Source organism: Leptosomus discolor, chromosome 13 (assembly GCF_034619465.1).
Source record: "Leptosomus discolor isolate bLepDis1 chromosome 13, bLepDis1.hap2, whole genome shotgun sequence".
NCBI lineage: Eukaryota > Metazoa > Chordata > Aves > Leptosomiformes > Leptosomidae > Leptosomus > Leptosomus discolor.
Genome location: NC_141403.1, coordinates 19,067,096 through 19,090,822, shown reverse-complemented (window position 1 = coordinate 19,090,822; position 23,727 = coordinate 19,067,096). Strand labels below are relative to the sequence as shown.

Below are 23,727 nucleotides of genomic sequence, written 5' to 3'. Positions count from 1 at the left end.
GTCGCGACAGTCACACGACAGTTCCTGCTCTGCTACTCTCGTAGCGCTCTCACGGCCCCCTCACGCCTCCCCTGCGGCGGCTGAACGGAGCGTCCCTGGGCGAGGGGCGGGCTGGGGCCGGGCGGGGCGGGAAGGAGAAGGGGAAGGAAGGGAGGGAGGAGGGATGGCGCCCCGCTCCGCCCGCCCCTCGGCGCCGCTTGGCGGGAACGTTCGGGCTTTGGCGGGCTCGGAGGAGAAGCGGCCTGCGGGAGGCGGACAGCCGCAGCCCGCCGGGAGCCGCCTGGGGCGCCTCTCGCCCGACATGCCTGCCGAGGGGGAGCAGCCGAGCGCGGCGGCCGCCGGCCTGGAGCCCGGCGAGCCGCAGTACCTGCAGCAGGTCCGGCACATCCTGCAGCACGGCCACCGGAAGGAGGATCGCACCGGCACCGGCACCATCTCCGTCTTCGGCATGCAGGCGCGGTACAGCCTCAGAGGTCGGCACCGCCGGGACCCGCGGCCCGCCCCCCCCCGGCCCCCTACCCCTGCCCGCCGCGGCTCCAGCGGTGGCCGCCCTGCGCCGGGGGGAGGGACGCCATCTTCTCCCGCGGGGCTGTCCCGCTCTCGGCCGCTGAGAGCGAGGCCTACCCCCCGCTCAGGGCCGGGGCTCGGACCTGCTGCAGGCGCTTGTGGAGGCGTTTGGGACCGTCTCGTCAGCTGCTTCGCTCTCTCCCTGCCCGCCAGCCTGCGGTAACCCGGACCCTTCTTCTCCCTCGGCCCAAAAGCCCGGCTTGGTCCGGCGCCATAGCTGTTACCTGGCAAAAAGCCGGATTAGATCTTGAGATAGCCTGTCCTGGTCCTTCCTGCCATTCAAGCCTAGTAGAAGGAATGGTTGTGAAATATATTTGCCAAGAATTTTATCTGAAACCTCTGCTTTCCGTTGTGAATGCGTACGCATATGTCCTTACGCTGCACTGCAGAGTTCATCCAGGCCCTCCTGAGTGGTTCATCTTCCCCCACTGTCCAGGAAAATAAAGTCAGGTTCTTGTCTTCCGTGATCTGAATATGAAAATTACACACCCTTTCCCAACTCCTTACTTTGTATCCAAACCTCCGACTGTCGGATGGTGGCATTACCCTCTATGTGGAGAAAAACCTAAGCGGGTTCACCTGACAAATCGCTGGTCACCACTGACACTCTGAAACGCTTTATTTTTCAGATCAGTTTCCACTGCTAACAACGAAGAGGGTGTTCTGGAAAGGAGTGCTGGAGGAGCTGCTATGGTTCATCAAGGTTCGGTGTTTGGGTGTCTCTGTGGGTGGTGTGCCTGAGAGTGGTATCAGGAGAATGAACTAGTGTGGAGTGGATTAAGGAATTTGGGGTAACCGCATGTGCTTCTGTTCATACAACAGCACAGACGAAGTGCAACCACCTAATGACCACAGGTGGCAGGCCATAATCTTCAAGACATTCTGTGCATCTTAGTGGAGGCTATTGCATTGTTACCGATCAATCAGAAGAATGTTTCTTCTTTAAGGGAAATAGTCTGAAATAGTGAGGGCTTTCGCTCATTTGACTGTACCCACAGTTATAAAGCCTAGCACAGTGTATTTTATTAGTGTTTGAATAAGAAATAATAATAATATGAGGTGGATTGTAGGCAATTTAATGGTCTGCTTTTTAATATTGCAGTAGCTTGTATTGATTTGAACAGACACAAGCAGTGCAGAACCACAGATGAAGTAAGACTGATGTAAACACTAGCCTTTTTAGTAGCAAAACCCTGAGATACAATGGAGCTAATAGCTGTAGTTAGAGTATTAAAATTCAACCGTAGATAACAAATTATGATGTAGGTGTTCCTTTATATGTTATGACAATGTGCAGGTATGGGAACCATTTGCTAGATAGCAGGACTCAAATACACATCCATTTTTTTAAAGTTATCTTTTCCACATAGAAAAGACTAGACACTCCCCAACAGAACACTTTCTGTGTTGGATTTTTGAGTGTGCTGATTTGGACATGTTTCAGAACTCTGAAATTTCTCTGGGTCAGTTTGTCATTTTTGTAATTCTAACAAAAGGATTTTTAAAACCTTAAGCTCATTATAGGTGGCTTGGCAAAGACAATGCCTAGGCTGTAAATTTTTTGTCTTATTTTCATTCGTCTGTAAATGAAGATCTTGTTCTCTGCAAATGTGCCTATGAAATGATATACTAAAGTTGGCCTTGAGGCTGTACTGTGTGTGCATTCACAAAGTTAGAAGAATCCCGAGTTAAATAACAGCAGCATAGCACTTCAAACTTCATCCTGGTATGTTGCTTGTAAGTTTTGTTCTGTCCACATGCAAGAACCTCATCCAGTACCTGAATCTGACTTCATCCTTTGTAAGTGGAGAAATACTGTAGGCTGGCAAAGCTTAATAAAGCTGTTTCAAATCATGTCCTCTGTGTTGGGATTAGGAGGCAGACTTCTTACTGTCTGTGTCTTGTAGGGTTCTACAAATGCCAAAGAGCTCTCTGCAAAAGGTGTGAAGATTTGGGATGCTAATGGGTCACGTGAGTTCCTGGATAAGCAGGGGTTCAGCACCAGAGAGGAGGGGGATTTGGGACCAGTTTATGGTTTCCAGTGGAGGCACTTTGGAGCAGAATACAAAGATATGCACACAGGTAATCACATGCAGATATGGTCTTGATCGCTTAATGAGATGACTGTGTCCCCTCACTTCCAGAAATCTGGGTGGAATGGACTGTTGTTAAAGGGACTGTTCACAGTACGAACTGATAGCCAGAATAAATAATGTCTGAGAGGGTTAGTTTAACTTTTTTTTTATTTTTTAACTCAGTCTGATTATTCTGAATGATGTAGCTTGGTATATTGTAGTTTGATATTTGTAGGACAGGTGAATTGTAAGGCATACATTGTTAGACTTTAATCTAGAGCACGTGTGGTCACTGACAGAGGGAAGGATGCGTGTCTGTGGCAGTCCAGAAACACAAGCTATCTTGGTTTGATAGCAGTGGAACATGGGCTGCCATCTCTGAATGCCAATGCAGGGTCCTGATTTCTAGGATACAATTGTGCTGGCAAGAACTGCTGTTAGTGCACTACATTAATTGGAGACTGTGGAAGAAAAACGTTTTTCCATTCTGCATCTGGGACAAAGTAGGGTTATGATGTCATGCAGTACCTGTTGGTGGTATTTTCAGTGGAACTGGTTCATTAAACTTACTCTGAAGTGCCTTGATGGCACTTTTCTAAAAGTCGCTGAAGGAGAGGATGTACAAAACGTTTAGAGGACTGCCATTAAAAGAAGAGTGAAAAAAAGATTGGCCCTATCTGGTTGGTGTGATTTTTAACTCAGATTAACAACGTGGTTAGTTATATTTTTTCCTCTTATTTTTTTTGTCAATACAGTCTCAAAGTTCACATTAGTTACAGGTATTAGACTTAGTATTGGCATGTTGACTGCTGGCAGAACACAGTTTTATGCTAACACAAATGAGGCAAATTGTGAACTGACACATCTAAAACCGTACTAAAATACTTCAGCATTCCTGAACTTAAAAGGTCTGAGGCATAACATAGTTTGGAAAAAATGAACGAGATGAATTCCCATAGGTTTCATTACTAATAGATTTCCTTACGTTTCATTACTGATGGATAGATAATTAGGTTCAGGAACTAACACAGACATTCAGCAAGGCTTCTGGCACAGTATTGCTGGCAGAAGAATTCCCTGAGATGCTAATTATGTATTACTACCTTGTTTGCCAGCGTGGGTCTCCCTGTAACCATAATTTGGTGTTGCTTTGCAATAAGAGTTATTAGAAAAAATTAGTTTCCAGCCATACTGATTCACTGGCGTGAGTCAGAACAACGAGTAACAACTAGTGACTCTTTTATTCTGGAATCCATTCTAATGTTCAGTTAATTCCAGTGAATTTCTTACATAACTGATATTGAGCCTAAAAATCAGGCTGCAAGCGTCATTGAGTGGAATGTAATATCCTGTGCTGTACGTGATTAAAGTTCTCTTCTGGCACTGGATGCTACGGAAATCTAGTTTTCATACATGACCTTGTGAGTTCCAGATGGATGCGTTTATTCATCTGTCCAAAACTTTCTCCTTTTGAGCATGCAAAGAATGCCAGCACCCCATGTTACTGGTCTGGGCATAATTTTTATTATTTTTTTTTTTAAGAAGGAGTACTTTAGCATGCAAGTTTAACATCTAGAAGAGCATCTTAATCCAGAAATGCAATGAGCAAATTACTCTAAATACCATGAATGACTAGGTGGTAATATCTTGCCCATTCCAGTACAACTTTTGTCCTATTTGGGTAACAAGTCATCATGAATGATAAAGTAAGTAGCATGCTTTGTCTAATTCATTTTTTTGTATTGCAGATTTTGTTTCCTGGGATGTAGAGTCTATGCAGACTTCTTCTTTGGTCTTAAAAAATGTCTAGTTGTTGAGGCTTGGAATAAAGTGTTCTAAATCAGAATGGCCCTATTTTGGTGGGTGCTGAAGGTACTCAAAGCACACAAAAGAGATGGGAGGATATGTGAAAATACCATCATGAGAATTTCACAAGCCTTAGAGCACCCTGAAGAAGACCAAGAATAGCCTACATTTGAGGGTGCCAACTGATAAATTTAATCACTTGCGAAGTTACAATAAAATCTTCAGAGGTTGTCATTTGGGTGTCACTGTTCAGTGGGACGTGGGCTGGGCTTTAAAAAGGTACTGTGACTTGGGCCTATCTGGCTTAAATCTTATTTGGTATCTTTCTTCAGATTACTCCAACCAAGGAGTTGATCAGTTGCAAAAAGTGATTGAAACGATCAAAACCAATCCAGATGACAGAAGAATCATTATGTGTGCCTGGAATCCCAAAGGTATTGAACGGCAGACTTTAAGTGAATGCAGCTGCACGTTATCTTGCTGTATGCTAAACTATGTCCTCATCCTGGGTCAACAGTCAGTTCCGTTTGGTGTCCTTGCTTGTTCTTTATAAAAGTACCAGGAATGCAGTAAGAATAGCCAGGGGTTATAAGCTTGATTATCTTTCACTTAATTCTTATGTTCAGACCTCAAAAATTTTGAACAAGTTATTCTTCCCAGGTTAGAGTGAGGGATATACCTGGCTACCAGTGTCCTTGCCATACAGTCTCTGTTCAAAGATAGCAGTTCTTATTTTTAAAGGGTTAAAAAACCAAAACCAAAGAAGAGTATACCAAAGGAGTGTGTCTGGTTTTTTAGCCATATAATAAGTTGTAAACTTAACAAAACCCTTAAAACTAGAGAGCGAAAATATTATTTGTGTTGTAATCATCTTATCTAGATACCCATTTGCTCTGTAGGGCTACTTCTAACTAAGAGCTAGTGCCAGAGAACGTTTACCTTCAGCAGCAGCAGATCTGTGCACAAAAAAAATCGCCCAGTGTTTTCCACTCGTGTCTCTGAAAGGGAATGCCACATGCTGTCACTGTTATTTTTAAGGCTAAACATTCTCAGATAGCAGGAGATAGCTGGTTAGAGTTTTCCTTACCAAGCTGTAATTGCACTATCTGCACTTTTAAGTGTAGATAAACGCTCAAAAGATCTTTTGTTTTTCCGATCGTTATTTTTTTGATTGATCATTACTTGTATATCGCAACAAGCAGTAAAGGCACGTTGCAATGGGGAGGGAGTTAGGTGAAGCAGTTGGAAGGCGCTTTGGGGTACGTGCTTAATTTTAGTCTTAATGTCTTCCTTTAGGGAAATCAACTGTCTCACCAAGGTGAGTAGAACTAAACTGCTGTGCAGCATTATGGCATAAATCTGTTCTGCGGAATCTCTGTTTATGACTTTTCTCATCATACAGCCCAGGAGGCAGCTTGCCATGACCCAGACTTAATTGCTTAGGCAGCAGGTGCTTTGAAACAAGAGGAAAATCAACAGAATGATAGTGCAGTTGGATTTTGTATCTCTCTACTGTATCTCATTAAATGCTTGTTCAGGTTTTGCATCTTCTACATTTATATCACACTAATGCTGTTATGATTTTTATTATTTTTTTTAACCCTCTTCTTCCTGTACTGCAATTCCCAGATATTTCTCTGATGGCTTTGCCTCCATGCCATGCCCTTTGCCAGTTCTATGTTCTAAATGGTGAATTGTCTTGCCAACTGTATCAGAGGTCTGGAGATATGGGACTGGGAGTGCCTTTCAATATTGCCAGCTATTCACTGCTCACGTACATGATTGCCCATGTCACAGGTCTAAAGGTAGGCTATTTAATCATTTTACTTGATCTTGTCTGAGAAGTGAGGGACTAAAAGATAAGAGTCTTCATGTCATGTCCAAGAAATACTGCAAGGAACATACTGTTCAAAATCTTGCTGAAATATGTGTAAGAAAGGGCCCCATGAATTTAATGTGAATTGTCTCTGGTCCATGTGGGCAGTTGGGGTCAGCAATGTAAGAATTCTTAAATTCAGGTCAAAAGACAGAAGATCCTCCAGGTCTATTTAATTGAACATGTTAAAACTGACCTGTTCCACTAGCCTACCACTTAGAAATCTGAACTGAGCACTTGTCCTTATGGGATAATAACATAGAAGCAATTGAATTTTGTAGCATGTGTTTTTTTTATTGGAAGCAAACAGTAGCTCAGCGGTTGCTGTCAGGGTTCCAGTTTGGATATTCTGCCCACCTAACTTCCAGCTGTAATTCCAGCTGGCTATTTTTCTCATTTCCTACTGCAGTTGATTATGCAGAGTGGTAGTGTGTGCTCACAAAGCCACTGCCCTGACTCCAGAGCTGTAATTTGGCAGAGTAATTTAAATGCACCACAATCTTGTACAAGTGAAACCCTCTTTTCTTCACAGCATGTAAAAAAATTATACTAGCAAGGCCACTGGGGCCTGATCCTCCTGCTACCAGCAACACAAAGGGGAACTTAAAATAGGGAAGTAGGGAAGAATCAAACTTCACAGCAAGTGCAGACATACTTAAGAAATTAGGCCAAGTTACCAGAAAAAGTGAAGCTTAGCATCGTGTCCATAAAGCAGCTGTCGCCTCTCAGCCACTCCTCTCACAGCTTTGGTGGTTTTTTAGCACAACGTAGCCGAGGGCTGATCTGCGTTGGTCAGAGGCCAGTAAAATACCCAATAAACCTGACCGAGGTTACATTGGATTGCTCGGGGGCTGCCAAGTCACAGAACTTGCAAGCTTGCAAAACCCACCTGGATGCTTGATAAGCGCTTTGGGGTTTAGGCTGTGACTGACACCCCCGCTGCCACAAACTACGTTGTTTAGTAGTGGCTAAGGCAACTGGTTTGAAACCAGCTTTGGCGAGTCCTGCTTGAAGCAGAAGTAGAGCGGAAAAGCTGGGTGTCGCTGCCGCGACATCTTGGGGAGCAGACCAGCAGTGCTCCATTCACTTACTGAAGCTATTAGCAGGATTTCAAAGATAAATTTTTTGGTAAGCTAGTGGAAATTTCTTTATGTTTTTCATTAATTATGCATTAGTCTTGGAAAACAGTGTCGTTCAAAGCTTGCAAGGATATCTTGATAATCCAATCCAGTACAGAAGCTGCAATTCCACACTAGAAGGAACATGCTAAGTATCAATACTGTAAGCATTGTAATGTTTTGCTGTCTCGAAACCTGCCTGTTTGAAAACCACATGTGTTCTCCTTTCTCTTCAGCCTGGAGAGTTCATACACACATTAGGAGATGCTCACATATATCTGAATCATGTGGAACCTCTAAAAGTTCAAGTACGTACTTACTCTGTACTCTTGTATCCTTTTATCTTCCACAATGCTTACCTGATACAAAATTATCTTGGTATTATAAATACCCCTTTTGCAAATACTAATTTGTGTAGCTTTTCTTGTCATTTCTACCCTGATAATTGCAGTACCTTTCGCAAACAGAAATACAATACAAACATGACCTAAACTGTTCTAGAACCAAGTCAGAGATGCAGAATCTGTACCCCTACTTTTGACGTCATCATTCCAAACCTTAGAAAACCATTCCACCTAATACAGATAAACACAAAATAAAATGTCTTTGTAGTGTATCAGAAAAGGATAACTTACCAGTTCCCAGAGGTAAGCAGTATTACCGTTTGGCTGAATAAGGCTATATTTTCTTCGGGAAGTAACTTGTTGCAGTAGGAGCAAATCAGGATTTTAATTAGACTTAGCTCCGACTGAATGTCCTCACCATTCGTATAGTTCAGAACTGTCGAGAGAACTAGTTATTGGTTCAGACCTGAATGTTCCTGTGAGCAACTGCAGCACGTGTGATGTACATCTGGGTCAGAATTTCCAATTTAGTTTCCTCTGGAAGGAATCCAGTCTATAACCACAGGAATTGCTCTGCAAACTGAAAATGCTTGCAGTGCATTTGGGTATTAGGGAACCCACTTCAAAATTATGCTACTGCTCCCTATCAAAATACTAAAGTAGATTCCACCTAACTGTGTTATAACTTTCCTTTTTTGAGTATAAATCTTCTTGGGGAGGAGGGAAAATCTGCATAGTGTAATCACGAATGAGATTTCATGAGATGTAATTTATAACACAAAATCTCTGCCTTCAAGTTTTAGCTTTATTCAATAAGCTTGCTTTTATTTCAGCTCCAGAGGGAGCCACGACCTTTCCCCAAACTCAGAATTCTCCGTAAGGTTGAAGACATCGGTGACTTTAAGGCAGAAGACTTTCAGATTGAAGATTATAATCCTCATCCACCAATTAAAATGGAGATGGCTGTTTAATGCTATAAACCAGCTTCTCTTGATGTGGAAATGTACCTAAGCCTCTTGGCTTTCTCTGTACTTAAAGTTTTTATATACTTCAAAAGATACGTACTTTATTGTTGAAAAAGAAGCGTTCTTGTAGACCAGTACTGCCTTCAGTACTGAACTGCAGTCATACACAGCGTGATTATTTATTCCTGCTGGACTATGCAGATGCTATACCCAGTTTTAAGTTGTTAGTGAGATGTTTTCTACAAGCTGTTTCAGGTACCAGTGGCCACTTTGGTTACCATTCAGTTACTGTGTGTGAGTAGCACTTGCTTGAGTACTGAAAATGAGAACTTTTATGTACGATAAAGGATTCCTTCAAGGTTGTAGAAGTCTTTTATATGAGTTGTAGAGAATACATTTAATAAAATTTTTTTTAGCAGAAAATTCCAGTAAAAGGACTTTACCTTTTGTAAGTACATCAAATGTAAATAGGCCGCTGCTTATTAGAAAGGTTTTCTTCAGTATCTACTGTAGGCCTTCTGTCTTGGACAGAGATGATCAGACAGTGTGCTATTTCAGCTGAAATCATGGGGGAAACGTACGTGGAAGGATCCAACTGATCTTTTTCTGAGGCTGCATTAAATGGACGCCCAGGGGCCAGCCTGCATTAAACACACAGGGCCCTTACCTTCTTTCACATGACTGAACTCACAGGCAGCAGTATTCTTGTTACTAGAGCCGAAAGCCATGTCACATGCTCCTCATAAATTTCATCTCTGCTCTACTAGTCCTACTTTAAAGTCACCTAGTTTGGATATTACAGGGGTCATCTGCGTTAATGACACCTCCCAGCTGTAGGTTGTCAGCAGCTTCTTACCGTGTGCATCCTTCTATGCGTTAAAGGTTCTCGAGTGTATTTATGGCCCTCTAAAGTACAAGAAAACAGTTTAGGTTGCAAATCCACTTAGCAGTTCTGCCTACACTTAGCAAGTTAAGTCCCTTCTGCTGGAAACCACTTCATGTAAGACGTCAGATGAGGTGGAATCTGCAGGGCATTTTAGCGAGTGTCGCCAGAGAGGATGTAAAACAAGTGTTGGCCTCAGGGCTTGACTAGTGGGAATCGGCAGTCTTGGTGAAGTTAACTTCAAGAGAGGAATTTGGAATGTGAATCATTTATTCCTTTCATAAATTAAAGAGGAGTTAGTCCCATCAGAAGGAAAAATTTAAAACCCCCTTTTAAATAGTACCTTTATGAAACAGGACAAATGGTCTGTTCTCCCGTAGGTGTGTGGAGGTCCACAGCATGCTTAAACAGGCCAATATAGAGAGAGCTCTGGAAGAGCTACTGCTTTTCAGTAGAGGAAGTAACTACAACCTCACTGTCCATCAGCACAATTTACTACCAATAGCGGTTGTTGAAATGAAGCTTGTACCTTGAAGTCCAAGAAGGTTTATGCTGCTCAAAAGAGGAGAAAGATGTAAAACCAGACTTTAATGTGAATAAAAGTGAAAATACACATATTTTAAATTAATAGGCAGGAGAATTCTGTGATTTCAAGCAAAAAATATGAATATTCAAAGAATTTGAATATATAGACTTAAACAGGAGGTGCTCGAGGAATTTTGATTGGCAGAATATGAAGACTGCTCACTGCTGCAAAGATGACTAGTATGACTGCGGGCTATATTCAGAGCAGGATTTTAGACAAAACGGGACATTGTAGATCCTATGAAAGGAACCCATAGGCCTGCTGAGAGATGGGGGCGTTCTTGGGCTCACTCCCTGATGACTAAGCTGTCCCACCAGCTCCCTGTCCCTTGCTCTCCCCCGCTGATGACTTGAAGAGCGGCACAGGAGACATTAGAAGTCAGGTCCTTAACCAGCTCTGCATTTCCATAGCATTTCCGAGGCCTTGCCATTTGCCCTGCTGGCTGCTGCACGCATTCTGCCTCACAATTTGGCCTTGAAGAATTTTCTCCTGCAATTCCTCCTCTGAGTACATCCTTTTATCCTTTCCCCCACTTTCCATGGGCGATTCAATCAACTTGCAGATACCAAAGAAACTTCTTACCACTTTGTTCCAATACTGACTCTCTCTAGGTTCTACCTCCTAAGACAAGCTTTCATAGCCTACGTTATTACTGACGTGTTCTAGTATGTTGCGAAATTTGCCTTACTGCAATACCAGAAAGAATATTATTTATCTGGTCATGATAGATGAGGAGTCAGAAAAGTAGGAACTATTTCTGAATTTTGAGACAAACATTTAGCTGATCACCCATCAAAATCAAGTCTGTTAATTGGTCTGGTTTGGTGAGTTTGCCACCACAGTGACTGGCATCTGTGAAGTTTCTGAGTATGTAATACAGCCCAAGTTTCAAGTACCTTTATCAAACCCACAAACTATTGGCTTTCACCTGCTTGAAGTTTAATCCGCACTTGTAACTTCCCTTCGTAGCCCACAGGTAGGTGGGCTTGTAGGGTAACAAGACAAATGCGTGCTCTGACCACCATGGAGCAACATCTTTTTTAAGAAAAAAAAGAGAACGATCACCATAGTCGATTGCTACTGGAGTATTTTGTATAACTAACCTGCTTTCAAGGCCTTCAGATACTGGGATATAATCAAATATTGTCAAGTGCTGAACTAATTCACAGAGACCCCCCAAGTCCGTACTAGAGAAAGATGGTGCCTGGTACCAAGACATCAAAAGCCCTTTGGCGCAGCCCTACAGCATGACATGAAACAAAGAAAATGACAGCAGTGCACGCAAGCTTATGCTCAGAGATCACGTGCTGAAGAAACTAATCAGACTAGCGGGGAGAGAACCATTTTTGTATCGCTGCTGCATTCTGCAGAGCCTTACTCTGGAAATTTTTGGCCATCAGCAGCGCAGACAAGTTTTCATTCACACTTCCCAGCCTGCAGCTGTCAATTTGGAGATAACTCAAGGCCTTCGCTGGTAGAAGCTGTTTAAAGATGACTCTGTTGTGGCAGCGTAAGGGAGAAAAATAAAAAGTTAAGACCGGAAGTCTCCCAAATGAACATATTACAAGAGCTGCTGGCAACTCACATAAAAACATTTGTACAGTGTCCCTCCTGTGTGTCTCGATAAATCCAAATTAATTACTCTGTTTAAATGAGCGATCACATGAGAATCTGGAGGAAATGAAGTTCGGGGATGTTGCCAATATTAACAACAATCAGCTTGTACACGTAACGTTAAGAGCACTACACCTGGCACAACAAACTGCGGTACGCTGGAAAAAAAAAAAATCACTGTGTGCCAAAGGGCATAGTCATATTGGAATGAGTTTGGAAATTACTGCCCCTTAACTGGATGCTGAACCGTGTAAGTGAAAGTGAAGCAAAAATGGCTCTTCCATTCCAGGACAAGGACAAGGGCTTAACCTATGCAAAGGCGGCCAAGTTTGTAGTGAAATGATTATGTAATGCTTGCACAAACTGATCAGGCAGCTCTGCCAGAAAACTGCCTCACAGCCTGCCTCGAAATCTTTATAGGATTTAGGCGGCTTTAGGACTCAGCCTACTCTGCTCTGATCACCCAACCGCATCCCCAGGCAGAGATTTTGGGTACCCTGGAGACTGGACTAGCCTCACTTCAGCATCCTCAGGACTGCACAGCTTTGGCATGTGCTTGCCTATGTGAATGAGCAGCTATTCCCATTTTGAGACAGCTGAAGTGAATACAGCAGTGATTCTGCTGTAGGAAATCATTCCTTCTTCTGGAGATGAGTCGAGTCAGATGAGAGATGGCCTTATAGACAAGGTGGGCTTGGATCAGAGTCAGGATTCAATTTCTAGCTGTGCTACAGATTTCCCGTCTGAAGCTTGGCTGTTGTTCAGTCAGTTCAGGCCTCACATTAATTTCCCCTGTTTGTAGTACGGCTAATAGTACTCTCCTTATTCAGAGGGGAATTCTGTAGAAAAACACATCAACTGCTTATGTCGTTCTCAGATGTTATGGTGAAAAGAAGAAAAAGGTTATACAAACCATCAAGTAAAGCCGGTATTTCAGAACCGGCCTTAACTTTGTAAAGCAAGGCTATACTAATGGGTAATTCAAACCCACCCTAATAGATGTTTATTATAAATCACACCCCTCCCCAAATTAAGTGTCCTATCTACTGGTAGACAACAGCCGTGAGTGAGAAGCACAATGAAATATGTTGATAGCAGGGCTTGGCATGAGAAACTGGCAGCAGAGACACTATGCTAATGCAGTCACTGTTATCTCCAGTTGCTGCAGAGAACTGAGAATTTGTTAATTCACATTGTTTGGCTCTGCAGATTTGGTGTCAAGACTTGGCAAAAAGATGGGTGCAATAAAAAGCAATTCACTTTAGGTTGGAGACTGGTACTCTAAAAGGTACCAGCCTGTCTGTCTATTGATACCTCGCTATTTATATCCCTATATCAAGGAATTAGTTCTGGTCTTTGGACTCGTTAAAAATATTTCATGTGAAAAGTATTTAAATATAGCTGATGGCAGTGACTTACTACTAATGCTAGCAACAAGTGTTCTTCAGGGAAAGGAAAGGTTTGAGGCTCTTCAGGGACTATGAGAATCCCCTCTTTGCCCTCCCCTACCTCCATAAGCCTGCCAAGCCTCTGGGGCTACTCAGGGTCTGCTGGAGCCCCCCGCCTGGCTCCAATCCCCCCCCCGCCATGTCCTTTTCCCATTTTCTTATCCCAGCTCTGTGTCCCCTGAACTGCCCCCTACACTCCACAGTAATTAAATCACTGTTCAGCAAGTCCCATCTGAGCCCAGATCTCCCAGATCAGATGGGAGGACACATCCCTCTGGGGGGAAGCTGCCATCAGGACACTGGGGCAGGAGCAGCCTTGCTGGCCCCGTCCAGCCCCGTGGGAGGTCTCCCCCTATCATGCCCGCCCATGGGCCCCATTTCAGCTCAGGCCATGGCCCTCAGTCCCTGCCTGAGCTACCCCCAGGTGTGGTCGTCTGCCACCGCGTTGCAGCCGTGCCAAGCCATGGACCTCACCAGCCCGGACACAGCGCCCCAGGCTGATGGCCCAGCCTGACCTGGGTCCAACTTCATCACCGTGGGTCAGCTGGCAGTCACTGGGCTGTGTCTGACCCTGCTCCCTGTCACTGGGCCTGGTCCTGCTCTCAGAGCTGCCTCCTTGCCATGACCTTGTCTGGCAACCTGGACTCTCGGTTGACCTTGGCTGCTGGCCCCAGACCTCCCCGGCCCTCCCCTCACCCCTGACAGTGCCCTTGGTGCCACCGAAAAGATGAACTACAGCTTGCCAACAGCATGATTTTCTGGGATTTTGATCTTTACAGTCGAGTTACTGCAGCACAAAGAGAGCTGATGCAAGAAGAGGAGCCAGGAACCTCTTCACTGTGAAAACCACTCCTTCACGTAGGCACTGCAAGGGCATGTCTGCACATGCACTGCTGTGCTGAGCAAAACACTCGCTTAAGCATCAAACCCGGAGCCAAATGGGAGCTGTGGTAATTGTCCTTGGGCTCCAGGGGATGTCAGCTTCAGCAGCCCTGCAGCTCTCTGCAGACCACATTGTCCAGCCTACATTGTTCTGCACAGATGTTATCCAAGTTGTCTCATGGAGCTGCAGTGCGCTCCATGGAGCAGCATGGACTTACTCCTTGTACCTTTCTTCTCTACCTTTTATACAGGCAATCATGATCACAGATGCATTCTTTCATATTCCTCCATATGAGAATATGAAATTTCAGTAGTTACTCTTGCAATAATAATTTAAAAAATGTTATTTCCAGGTTGTTCACAGAAATTGTGTGTGGAAAAATGAGCCAGGGAGATAAAGTGAAGGAAGGCAGCCTTGGTAGGGAATAGCTGAAATAACAGACACCAAGTAATTTTCAGCTGTAATATTTAACTTCAGTGAGAAATGCAAAGGAGTTTTGGCACCAGCTCCAAAGGTTATGCGGTAGTTGCATTAAACAAGTAGTAACTAGGAAAAAGCCCAAAGCGCTTGTACACATACTCACGTGCTCTCTGGTTGCCACACCAATTCCTAGCAGTGCTAAGGCCTGCAAGGAAGTAGCAAACATTCAAGACTTGCTTCTGGTTTTTTGATTCCAAACAGAGTTACTCAGCAGCATAAAGGATGGAATAATAGTTGATTCAGCACACTGTTTTCTACTCATTTTATAGAAAACATAACACATCTTATAAAACTTTATTGATTATTTTTTTTCCTGCTTTCTCTGCTCTACAAGCACTGCAAAGAATTACATAGCAGGGTGTGTGGAGCAGTAAGGAAATGCACATAGTGCACATCTGGGGTTATAACAGTGCAGTTAAGTATGGTGTGTTGGGAGCGCAAATTCTGAACCAAACTTCCAATTTCACTGCAAAAACCACACATTTTAAAAAAAAAGGTCGTTCGTTTTTCATACTAAACGTTGGCTGCCTTCCTCATGCAGGCATTACAGTCCTTATGTATTTTATTTTAGAAACAAACTACTTCTTTAAACTTTAGGGAATACAGGTGCAGAACATGTGTCAAAGTCCTGCAGCAAATACATTTAATGGTACTCTGAATAACTAGTTTAACCTGAACTCTGACTGTGTGAAGGAGCAGTATCAACATTATGGTACTGATTGAAGTCACTGTATTATTATTGAAATAAAAAATATTAACTCTCCAACCTTTGAAATGGTTGCACGTCCCATCCAGTCATGCATATCCTCATCTGGAAAAGTTGGCTCCTTAGTCCACGAGGGTTTAAACTCAGCTGGTTTAGTGACCCACTCTATCGCTTCCGTTATTTCCCATTGTTGGTTTGCATCCAGCATCTGGGGTAAGGAAAATAAGAATCAAATACACTGAAGGATTCTATTGACTCATATCTATCAAACTCTCATAAAAAGCTGCAAAACTGATAGGAAGTGGTAGAAATTCAGGAAATAGAAAGGAAATCAGAAGCTGGAATTGCCATTCTGTCCATGTTGTGGTTTTGGCCACACTTGGGCTGAGCTGCAGTGGCTATAGCATATAATGGCTACAGCTATGTATTCATCGATACCAGACTAGATTTGAACCGAGCAGATCAGGAGCTGTAGGAAACAGAGCCGAGTCTTCTGTGGGAATGAGTGTATCTTGGCAGCATATACTTGAGTAAAGCACCCTAAAACATGGACACGGCTGCCTGAAATTTTCAGCAGAAAAGCTTCTTGACAAAAAAATGCAGTAGTTTAAATAAGATGAGTTTCTCGAGCAGCACTTCTCTCCCACACAGGGGAGAATTTTTCTCCCTGCAAAAAGTGAAACATCTGAAAATGACACCACAGTTCCTCTGCAGGTTCTTCAGGTCCTTGCCATCCTGTATTCACAGAGTCCCTGGTTCAGCGTGTCATTCTGCACAGCATCCCATGAAAGCTCTGTGCTGCACTGCAGCACCCAGAGCAGGCTGGCAGCTGTGGCATGTCAGGGAACACATGAGGCAAAGAATCCAGCCCATCGCAGTCAAAGTAACATTTCCAAATCAAAATGTATGCCTTCCATCTAATTATTCCTTTTAATTCAAACATTTTATTTTGAAAAACTTATTTTCCAGTTTATTTTTGGCCCATCATCAATGAAAAAATATCAACAGGCTTTCCTCTGGAAGCTATTTTAAATCTTCTACTGGGCAATCCTGGAAGTGGGGTTCTCCCACAGGCTTGCATGGAAGTTTTGGCACAGAAATACAGAATAAAACTCTTAGTAATACATCTACTTTGGTCATGACCAATACTGCTCTTTGTTGATATACTGTCTACGTTTAGCCTGTACCCAGGGCTAAACTATAACAGTCACTCTATCACCCAGCAACTCCTCATCAGCCAGGGAGGGGAACTGGGGAAAAAGAAGAGCAGACCCATGGGTGGAAGCAAAACAGATTTAATGGAACACCATCCATGCCAACAGAGATAGACAGAGTTTACCCAGCCAAATGAATATCCAGTCCTCAGCAGCAGGGAGAAACCAGAAGAAAATCAGGAAAACTTCCCCCTTTATAACGCCCATGACACGCTGGGATGGGCTGCATCTGTGTCTCACTCGGGGCAGCTGCCCTGGCTGACTCAGGCTGCTAACGGCTGCCTGGCACGGCTGGGCTGGGATCCTAACCCAGCCACACCAGGACGTATATACCAACATTTGTTGCCATCATTATTCAGGATCTGAAGAACGAAGAAAAAAATATTTGTCAAGAAATTTATGTAATGAGAGATACTTCATCTAATGGTTTTAAATAGAAAATAACATAGTATAGTAGCAAAAAGTGATATACAGTGTTATTTTGTCTGGACTAATAATTTCTCATATAAATCTGCATTTGCAAATATCATCCTGCAGATCTGCACCCACCTTTACTTTGAACCTAGATGCATATTTGGAACAAGATATAGATCACTTCTGAACGACGAATGCAGCAGTAAAATGGAATCCATAAACTAGAATTTACAATTTCAGCATCACTGTCTTACAGAAAGAACTTTCATATTACTTCTCTTCCCTTGTGAGTAAGCTTCATCCTACTCTGAAAATAAAATGGTAATGTTTTTTTCATAAATCAATGGAAACACGTTTATCTTCATTTGTGAAGCCTTCAGCTTTCCCACACCATTACTGGTTCCCTGCAATGCGGCATTATGCAGCAGTAGAAGGGGGAAGCGTCTGATAGAAACAGAAGCAGTCATCACTGCCCGTATCATAGACCTGGAAGAGTTAGACCAGGTCTAGTCCATCCGTTTAAAGCATAAACCACAGAAGAATAACGCTTCATACAAGCGTTTACTGCATGTTGTCCAGCCTTCTCTCAAGGCCTATGTGCGTGACTGCGAGCGAAGTTACATCAATTATACATCTCCAAATAACTCTACCACACTGCATCTAGAATAGTATTAATTTACACATTTTCAGAATAAGAATAAGCTTTTTATTTCTTCCTAGGAGGTAGCAGAAAACCGTCAGAAAATGAGATCAGATATATGAATAGCATCCAGCTGAACCAAACTCCTCAGCCCAACTGACTGTAATGTGAGAAATTTTTCTAATCCAGATACAAACATCCCACGACTGGGCAACACTATTTCTAGGCGTATATTTCGCAGAAGATTAATCACAGCTGCATTAGCTAAATCTGACTCCAATAAACTGTCCAGAGCTTTCACAATATTTCACAGAAAGCCAAGCACATGCATCTCCCTCTAGCAATGAGGATGGTGCTTTATGAACGAAGCTAAGGGCCCTTTGCTGCGCACAGTTTCAGAGTAGGCCTCAAAGCCAAGACAACCAAAACTTCTAGAAGAAGCGTGCAATTATCAAACTTTTGAGGTTCGTGTCATCTCTGGAGACAGCCCCATTTCTCAGCTATGAAGTTACTGCAGGTTAAGGGCACTGTGCTTCTGAACATAGCTATCCAAGCACAGATGTTACGTGTTTTCATTAACACTCCTAATGATCACACTTTTTGTTAATTCGTATCACTCTCCTGAGTATCCCTATGTCCATAAGCTCCTTGCTTAAACCAACAGAGCTGCACACGTGCAAACTTTATACCAACGTAAAGAGACTTCCATTTCTACCTTAATACCTTGTTCTCAATACTCATATTCCTTCGGTGTATCCTTGATCATAGACAGGACTGTAACACTGTGCCTTACCGGGAAAATTACTTAAATGACATTGGGCCTCCTTTTACCTCCCCAAATGGATCTGCAATATTACATTTTTACTCAGCCCAGCAAAAGTTCTAAGCGTTTAGGAGCAAGATCGTCATCTGTTAGCATTTCCCCACTTCACATTCCATTTTATATCTTACTATTGTGAGACTGAACATTCAAACCTGTTTTAACTGCTGGTCTGAGTAGCCCAGCCAGGCACAGGATCTTGTGCAAGCCATATATCCATGCTTCTGCATTTGCTGTTCTGAAGCGGATGAGGATGGTTTCACGTCAGGCTGTGTTTTAGTCAACAGAGGATTATTTTGTTAAATAGTGCATCGAAGGGTGTTCTTTGGGGAAACTGAAGGATTAGAGGTGATTTAACTTCTTTTTTTCCTTGACAGCCATCATTTTAACCAAATAGATCAATTGTGCTGCATGAGCCCTTCCCTCTTCTCCCTAGCTATTTCATTGCAAGAGAACTGCAAACCAGACAAATCCTTGGAAGAACCAGAGACCAGCACAGTCTCCTTGCTGACCCAACACAAAGAGTTATATGGCAAAAGGTCACCATTGTAGCACAAAGCGAATGTCTGACTTTGCACTCCTGGAACATGTGAGAAGATGCTAGCCAACAACAGGCTTCATCTCACACAGTGCCCTTCCCACTCTTCAAGAGATGCAGGGTAATGGTTTTCATCAGGTACAGATCTACTTAAGCTCATCCCTTTCCTTTTTTCCCCAAGCAGGCCATTTTGGAGTATTTTTGGAGAGGAAAAAGCATAAATATCAAATCACACTGAACAACGACTCTCCTCGCTTTCCAGATTTCATCATTATGGTCGTCCCTCCAACCTGTCTTAGTCTCACAGGCTGGTGGTATATTCCTGAGTGAGCTGCTGCCACCAAAACTGGTGAGACAACTCAAGGATTAGGAAGACAGAGGGTACCAAAGTCCACCTTTGAAGGAAAGATAACTTACCATAAGCTTCTTCATCTGTTAGCCCATCAGTAATATACCTGAAATCCATGCAGCATAGTAATTGTTTGGCATCCTGAATCAAGGACGACATATAAAATAAAAAAACCCATAGCATAATGAAAGAGTATGATGAAAAAAAGATTATAAGTAATGCTAGACACTTGAGGAATGGCTGTCAATATTTTTCCTATTTCTCTGAAGGAAGCAGGGAGTTGAGACAGCAGATATTCTGAACCTCCCCCCCCCACCAGCTCGTCAGCCTGTGTTGCATTGCCAAGCGTGTGTGAGCCTAATTTCATGGCTGCGAGTAGTAGATAATAAGCCCTTTTCAGTTTCCTTTTAAACTCTGTCCAAGCAGGAGTAAAAAAACTAAACATGAAAGCCAAGTCACACTTCTCAGCTGTCAAATTAAGATAGAGAAGCACCCCTGTTGTCACACCTCCTGCTCTCAGGAAAGGAAAAACCAGGTTATTTTAGAACAGGCTCTTTCAGATCTTAATACTGAACAGAATTCCCCCCAAATGCCTGATCACTTCAGCAAACAGATCAACACACGAGGCCCAAGCATTTGCTAGCAGACAATACACAGTTCAATCATTGCGTTTTTAGTTTTCAGTAAGGAGTTATTTTGGGGAAAAAGCCCCCAGAAATTAAACAAATTAAAACAAACCCCCAGTTATCCAGGCTCCTTGGCCAAATCATCAACAAAGACGTGCAGATTCAAGCACAGTCCTTCAGCACACAGCTTCCCATCAGCGGCAGACGCTGGTTCCCACTGCCAGCTGTGACGCTAGAGCCGGACCAGACAAGCTGTACAGCTTCCCCAGAAGAGGGGCGAGTTTGCATCTCTGCGTGAGGGGAGACACACGAAGAGGGTACGTTGGGAGGGAAGGACATCTCTGAGCAGAAAGTAACACCCACCGCTGGGGAAACAGCTTCTGTCTGAAATGAGCTGTAAGAGCATTTTCGTTCGGACACGTACTCTTCTAGCACAGTTAAAACCAGTAGGGCCCAGTTGCCTTTAGACTGGAAATACAACAAGATTTCCTTACCATCTTGACTAGTAACTTCCACATACACTGAAAACCAAAACAAATGAAATAAGTGGAACCACGTGGTTGCCATAAAAGAGAAAACATGCAGATGCTTTTTTCTTCATGAGGAAGCGGTACGCAGTGCAGGCAGGTTTACATTTGGCACACAATATTACTGACACCAAAGCGATGCGGTGCTTAACCCCAAGCAAGAACATTTGACGCTTTCCCCTGAAAATCAAGGACCGAGCATCCTTCTTGACCTGGTTTCACCATGGAAGCAATATTGGTGGGGTGATTATTAAAAAAGAAAAAAAAAAAGTGCCTAATACCAGCTATCTAAAATGGCAACCTTCCCTCTGGCCCCCTCCCTTGCTGGAAATCATCATCATCCAAACTACCCTTTCAACATATAAGATGTCTCTTTGTGAATTTTTTGATGAGCCTCTTTTTTGGGGTGTATTATGCCCTTGGGCTTTGGCAAGCTGAAGGCTGCTGGTTGCTTTCACAAGCAACGGTACGGGAAAGCTCAGCCCCACAGAGCAGAAGGGAAGAAAAGAGTGGATGCTGGCAGCCCTGAGCCGGTGGGGCTCCAGCCCCCTCTCCCGTGCAAGCTCTACAGTCAGGGTAGTGCGGTGGCGTGTCCCAAGCCACACCGTACACGACCGTGCACAGCGGTCACTCCAGTCAGTGCTAGCTACAGCTTTTTGCTGTTTCTGGCCCCCTAAATCAGAAGGTCTGCAAACAGCAAGGGTGTCCAACCGTGCCTGTCAGCATATGGCCACAGCAATGTTGTACCAGGTATTATCTGTCCTCCTGCGGGGGTCTGAAGTGTTAGTTCTGGACTAGAACCCCACCATACCAAGGGTTTTAAGCTCACAGAGCAAAAGGCCAATTTCTGGCTGTCACAAATTAAAGGGTTACCTGGTCTACAGGTGTGGACAGATCACAACCGCGGGTTTGTGGCATTCTGTAATATGCAAGGACACGGACATTTTATCCTCTAAATTTCTCTGCTTTATTACAGACTACCACAAATACCACAAAAATCACCACAAGCAGGAATACTACCACAAAAATCACCACTAGCAAACATACCTGTGATTAATAAAATTGATATTAATGAATATAGATCAAGCTATTATAAATCACTATCAGCAATCAATAATATAGTATCAATCAGTAGTATGTTATCAATCAGTAACAGCATCAATCAGTATTGTAGCACAACCAGTAACAGCAGCAGCCAAGTAGCTATATACTATTACCGATTACTACAGTTTACCATTAATGAAGCAAACTCATCAACAATGTAACAGCAGATATATTTGTGATAGATTACTTATATGAATATATATAATATACATATGAAATGAAATAAGACAGATTTCAGAAGGAGCCAAACCATCCCCAAAGGAGGGAGCAAATGGATCCCAGAGGGGGACCAAGCACCCCCAAAAAGAGGGGAGGCCAGACTGAGCCGCTAAGACAGCAGGCAGAGTCCCACTTCCAAACTGATCCGCATCACAGACTCTGCTTTCAGCCAGGCGTCCCTGGAGAGAGCCCAAGAGCTCACAGAAAGTTCATGTGGGATTCGGCCGGGAACTTCTCAGAAAGAGAGATACTCCATTTTGGATAAAAATTAAGTCATTTTTGTATCACAGAGACATGAGAGCGAGTAGGACATTGAGCAGTCAACAGATGCTGTTAATTTCTATTTTTCACCCGTAACAGCTAATAGACGATGCTGTTTTCTGTTCCTTCAGAGCAATTTGGGTTTTTTCAGACTGTTTTCCACTTTCTCAGACGATAAATTGCCGTTACAGTCCCTTGTTTTTTGTTGCTTATTGGTGGATACCAATCTGTGAATGTCTCTGGTTTCTAGGTACCCCGGCTGCACTTCAGAGAGGCCAGCTGCACTTTTCAAGGATGGTTTTTTATGGTTCACAGGGTTAGTCCCCAGGCTCGCCGTTCCAGGCTGGCAGCTCTTTCTCTGTCAGTATTTTTGAGCAGACAGTATCTTTTGTTCAGCCATTTCCCCTTCTAACCAGGACGCCTTTATGGCTGCTCACATCACTGCCTAAGTAGGTTATTTTTAATATCCAGTAACATGCTAAGTACATGAGATTTGGCTCCCAGATCAACAGCATATTCAGTAGGGAAGTGAATAAAAGATTAAAATCTCAGATTAAAATCTCCAAGTAAGAAAGACGAAATCAAGAGAAGGGCATACAGAGAAACATCTGATAAGCAGAGCTAGGAAAATCTTTTCTTTCAGAAATGCCAGAGCTCCAACAAAATTACTCTGAAATGTTCTGACCAACTCCACCACTAAGCACGGTGCAGTTCTACAATTTTCCATCCTGCAAAAAATAAGCATGTGCAGAACCTCCAAAAACTTGGCGATGCCTGTACTTCATTTTATATTTTAAAGCTAAAAATATGTATAAATTACTGCAAAATCAAGTCCAGATGTGCCAATGGGGGCGACCAGAAGCAGGGAATCTCTCTGAATTAATAATTCTAATACTGAGATCCCATGAGCATTACCTTTCCCTCTCGCTTGGCCCACAGAGCATTCAGCTGAGACAGCAGCTATGGACAAGTGCACATCACCCTTCTCTGGTCCAATCTGTTGAGCAAACAAATGTACATCCACCAGTGTCATCCACAGTGGTTTGATATCACTGGTGTTTTTGTTTCTGTTAAACGTTACTTTGTTCGCCAGAGATAAAAAGATAGCACTGCTGACAACGCAGCAAAGGGAAAAGTCATTGATACTGGAAAAAAAGAAGGAATTTGTATTGGTTAAAAATTACAAAAGAAGTAGATGCTGAAATGCAACTTGCATCAAATACCCACCTGGGACTCTCTGAGCGGTCACTTGCACACTTGCCTTAGCACCAGATAGGTTCCCAATTTCCGAGAATAAAAATGGAAACATTTTGTGAAGGTGCACAACTTCTATGTTTGTTCCTATCCTTTTCACAGCAGCACCCCCAATGTGCCTTACCCAGCAGAGCTGCCTGTTGCTGGCGAGGTCTTTGTAGAAGCTTCCAAAGTTGTTGGCAATTTCTCCCATGTCTCTAGTGCCCACATGAATAAAGAAACCCTTGACAGCCCATGACTGCAAAGCACAGCAGAATTTCCTGCCAAATGCCTGTAATAGAATGATTTCCTCAGCTGATACTTCAAGAAGTAACCTCTTCTGACAGTCTATGGATTTGAAGTGTCAGCATGGAACAGTTCACTTTGCATCCAGATCTGGGTGGCCGCTGTCAATTTACTTGCATGGCCAT

The 23,727-nt window shown here is 43.3% G+C and overlaps 2 protein-coding genes across 2 annotated transcripts; one reads left to right on the top strand and one right to left on the bottom strand.

Moving 5' to 3' along the window:
• Positions 1–301: 301 nt before the first annotated feature.
• TYMS (thymidylate synthetase) lies at positions 302–8,757 on the top strand. The gene is made up of 7 exons (XM_086472649.1): positions 302–473; positions 1,197–1,270; positions 2,475–2,649; positions 4,781–4,882; positions 6,078–6,253; positions 7,679–7,750; positions 8,620–8,757. The coding sequence occupies exons 1-7, from the start codon at positions 302–304 to the stop codon at positions 8,755–8,757; spliced, it is 909 nt and encodes a 302-aa protein (XP_086328775.1).
• A 2,377-nt stretch (positions 8,758–11,134) lies between these two features.
• On the bottom strand, positions 11,135–23,510 carry ENOSF1 (enolase superfamily member 1). The gene is given in 14 exon segments (XM_086472477.1): positions 11,135–11,255; positions 11,324–11,460; positions 11,594–11,732; positions 14,753–14,790; positions 15,413–15,564; positions 17,045–17,131; positions 17,554–17,572; positions 18,153–18,164; positions 18,595–18,677; positions 19,395–19,467; positions 20,447–20,473; positions 22,979–23,014; positions 23,016–23,060; positions 23,442–23,510. Coding segments are annotated over 14 exon segments (1,038 nt in total).
• Between the last annotated feature and the right edge of the window lie 217 nt (positions 23,511–23,727).

Bases quoted from the DNA above. Each gene is read 5' to 3' on its own strand.
- TYMS (XM_086472649.1), top strand. From the start codon at position 302: ATGCCTGCCGAGGGGGAGCAGCCGAGCGCGGCGGCCGCCGGCCTGGAG. The intron at 1,271-2,474 runs GTTCGGTGTTTG...TGTGTCTTGTAG, and splicing joins AGCTGCTATGGTTCATCAAG to GGTTCTACAAATGCCAAAGA. The intron at 6,254-7,678 runs GTAGGCTATTTA...CTTTCTCTTCAG, and splicing joins CCCATGTCACAGGTCTAAAG to CCTGGAGAGTTCATACACAC.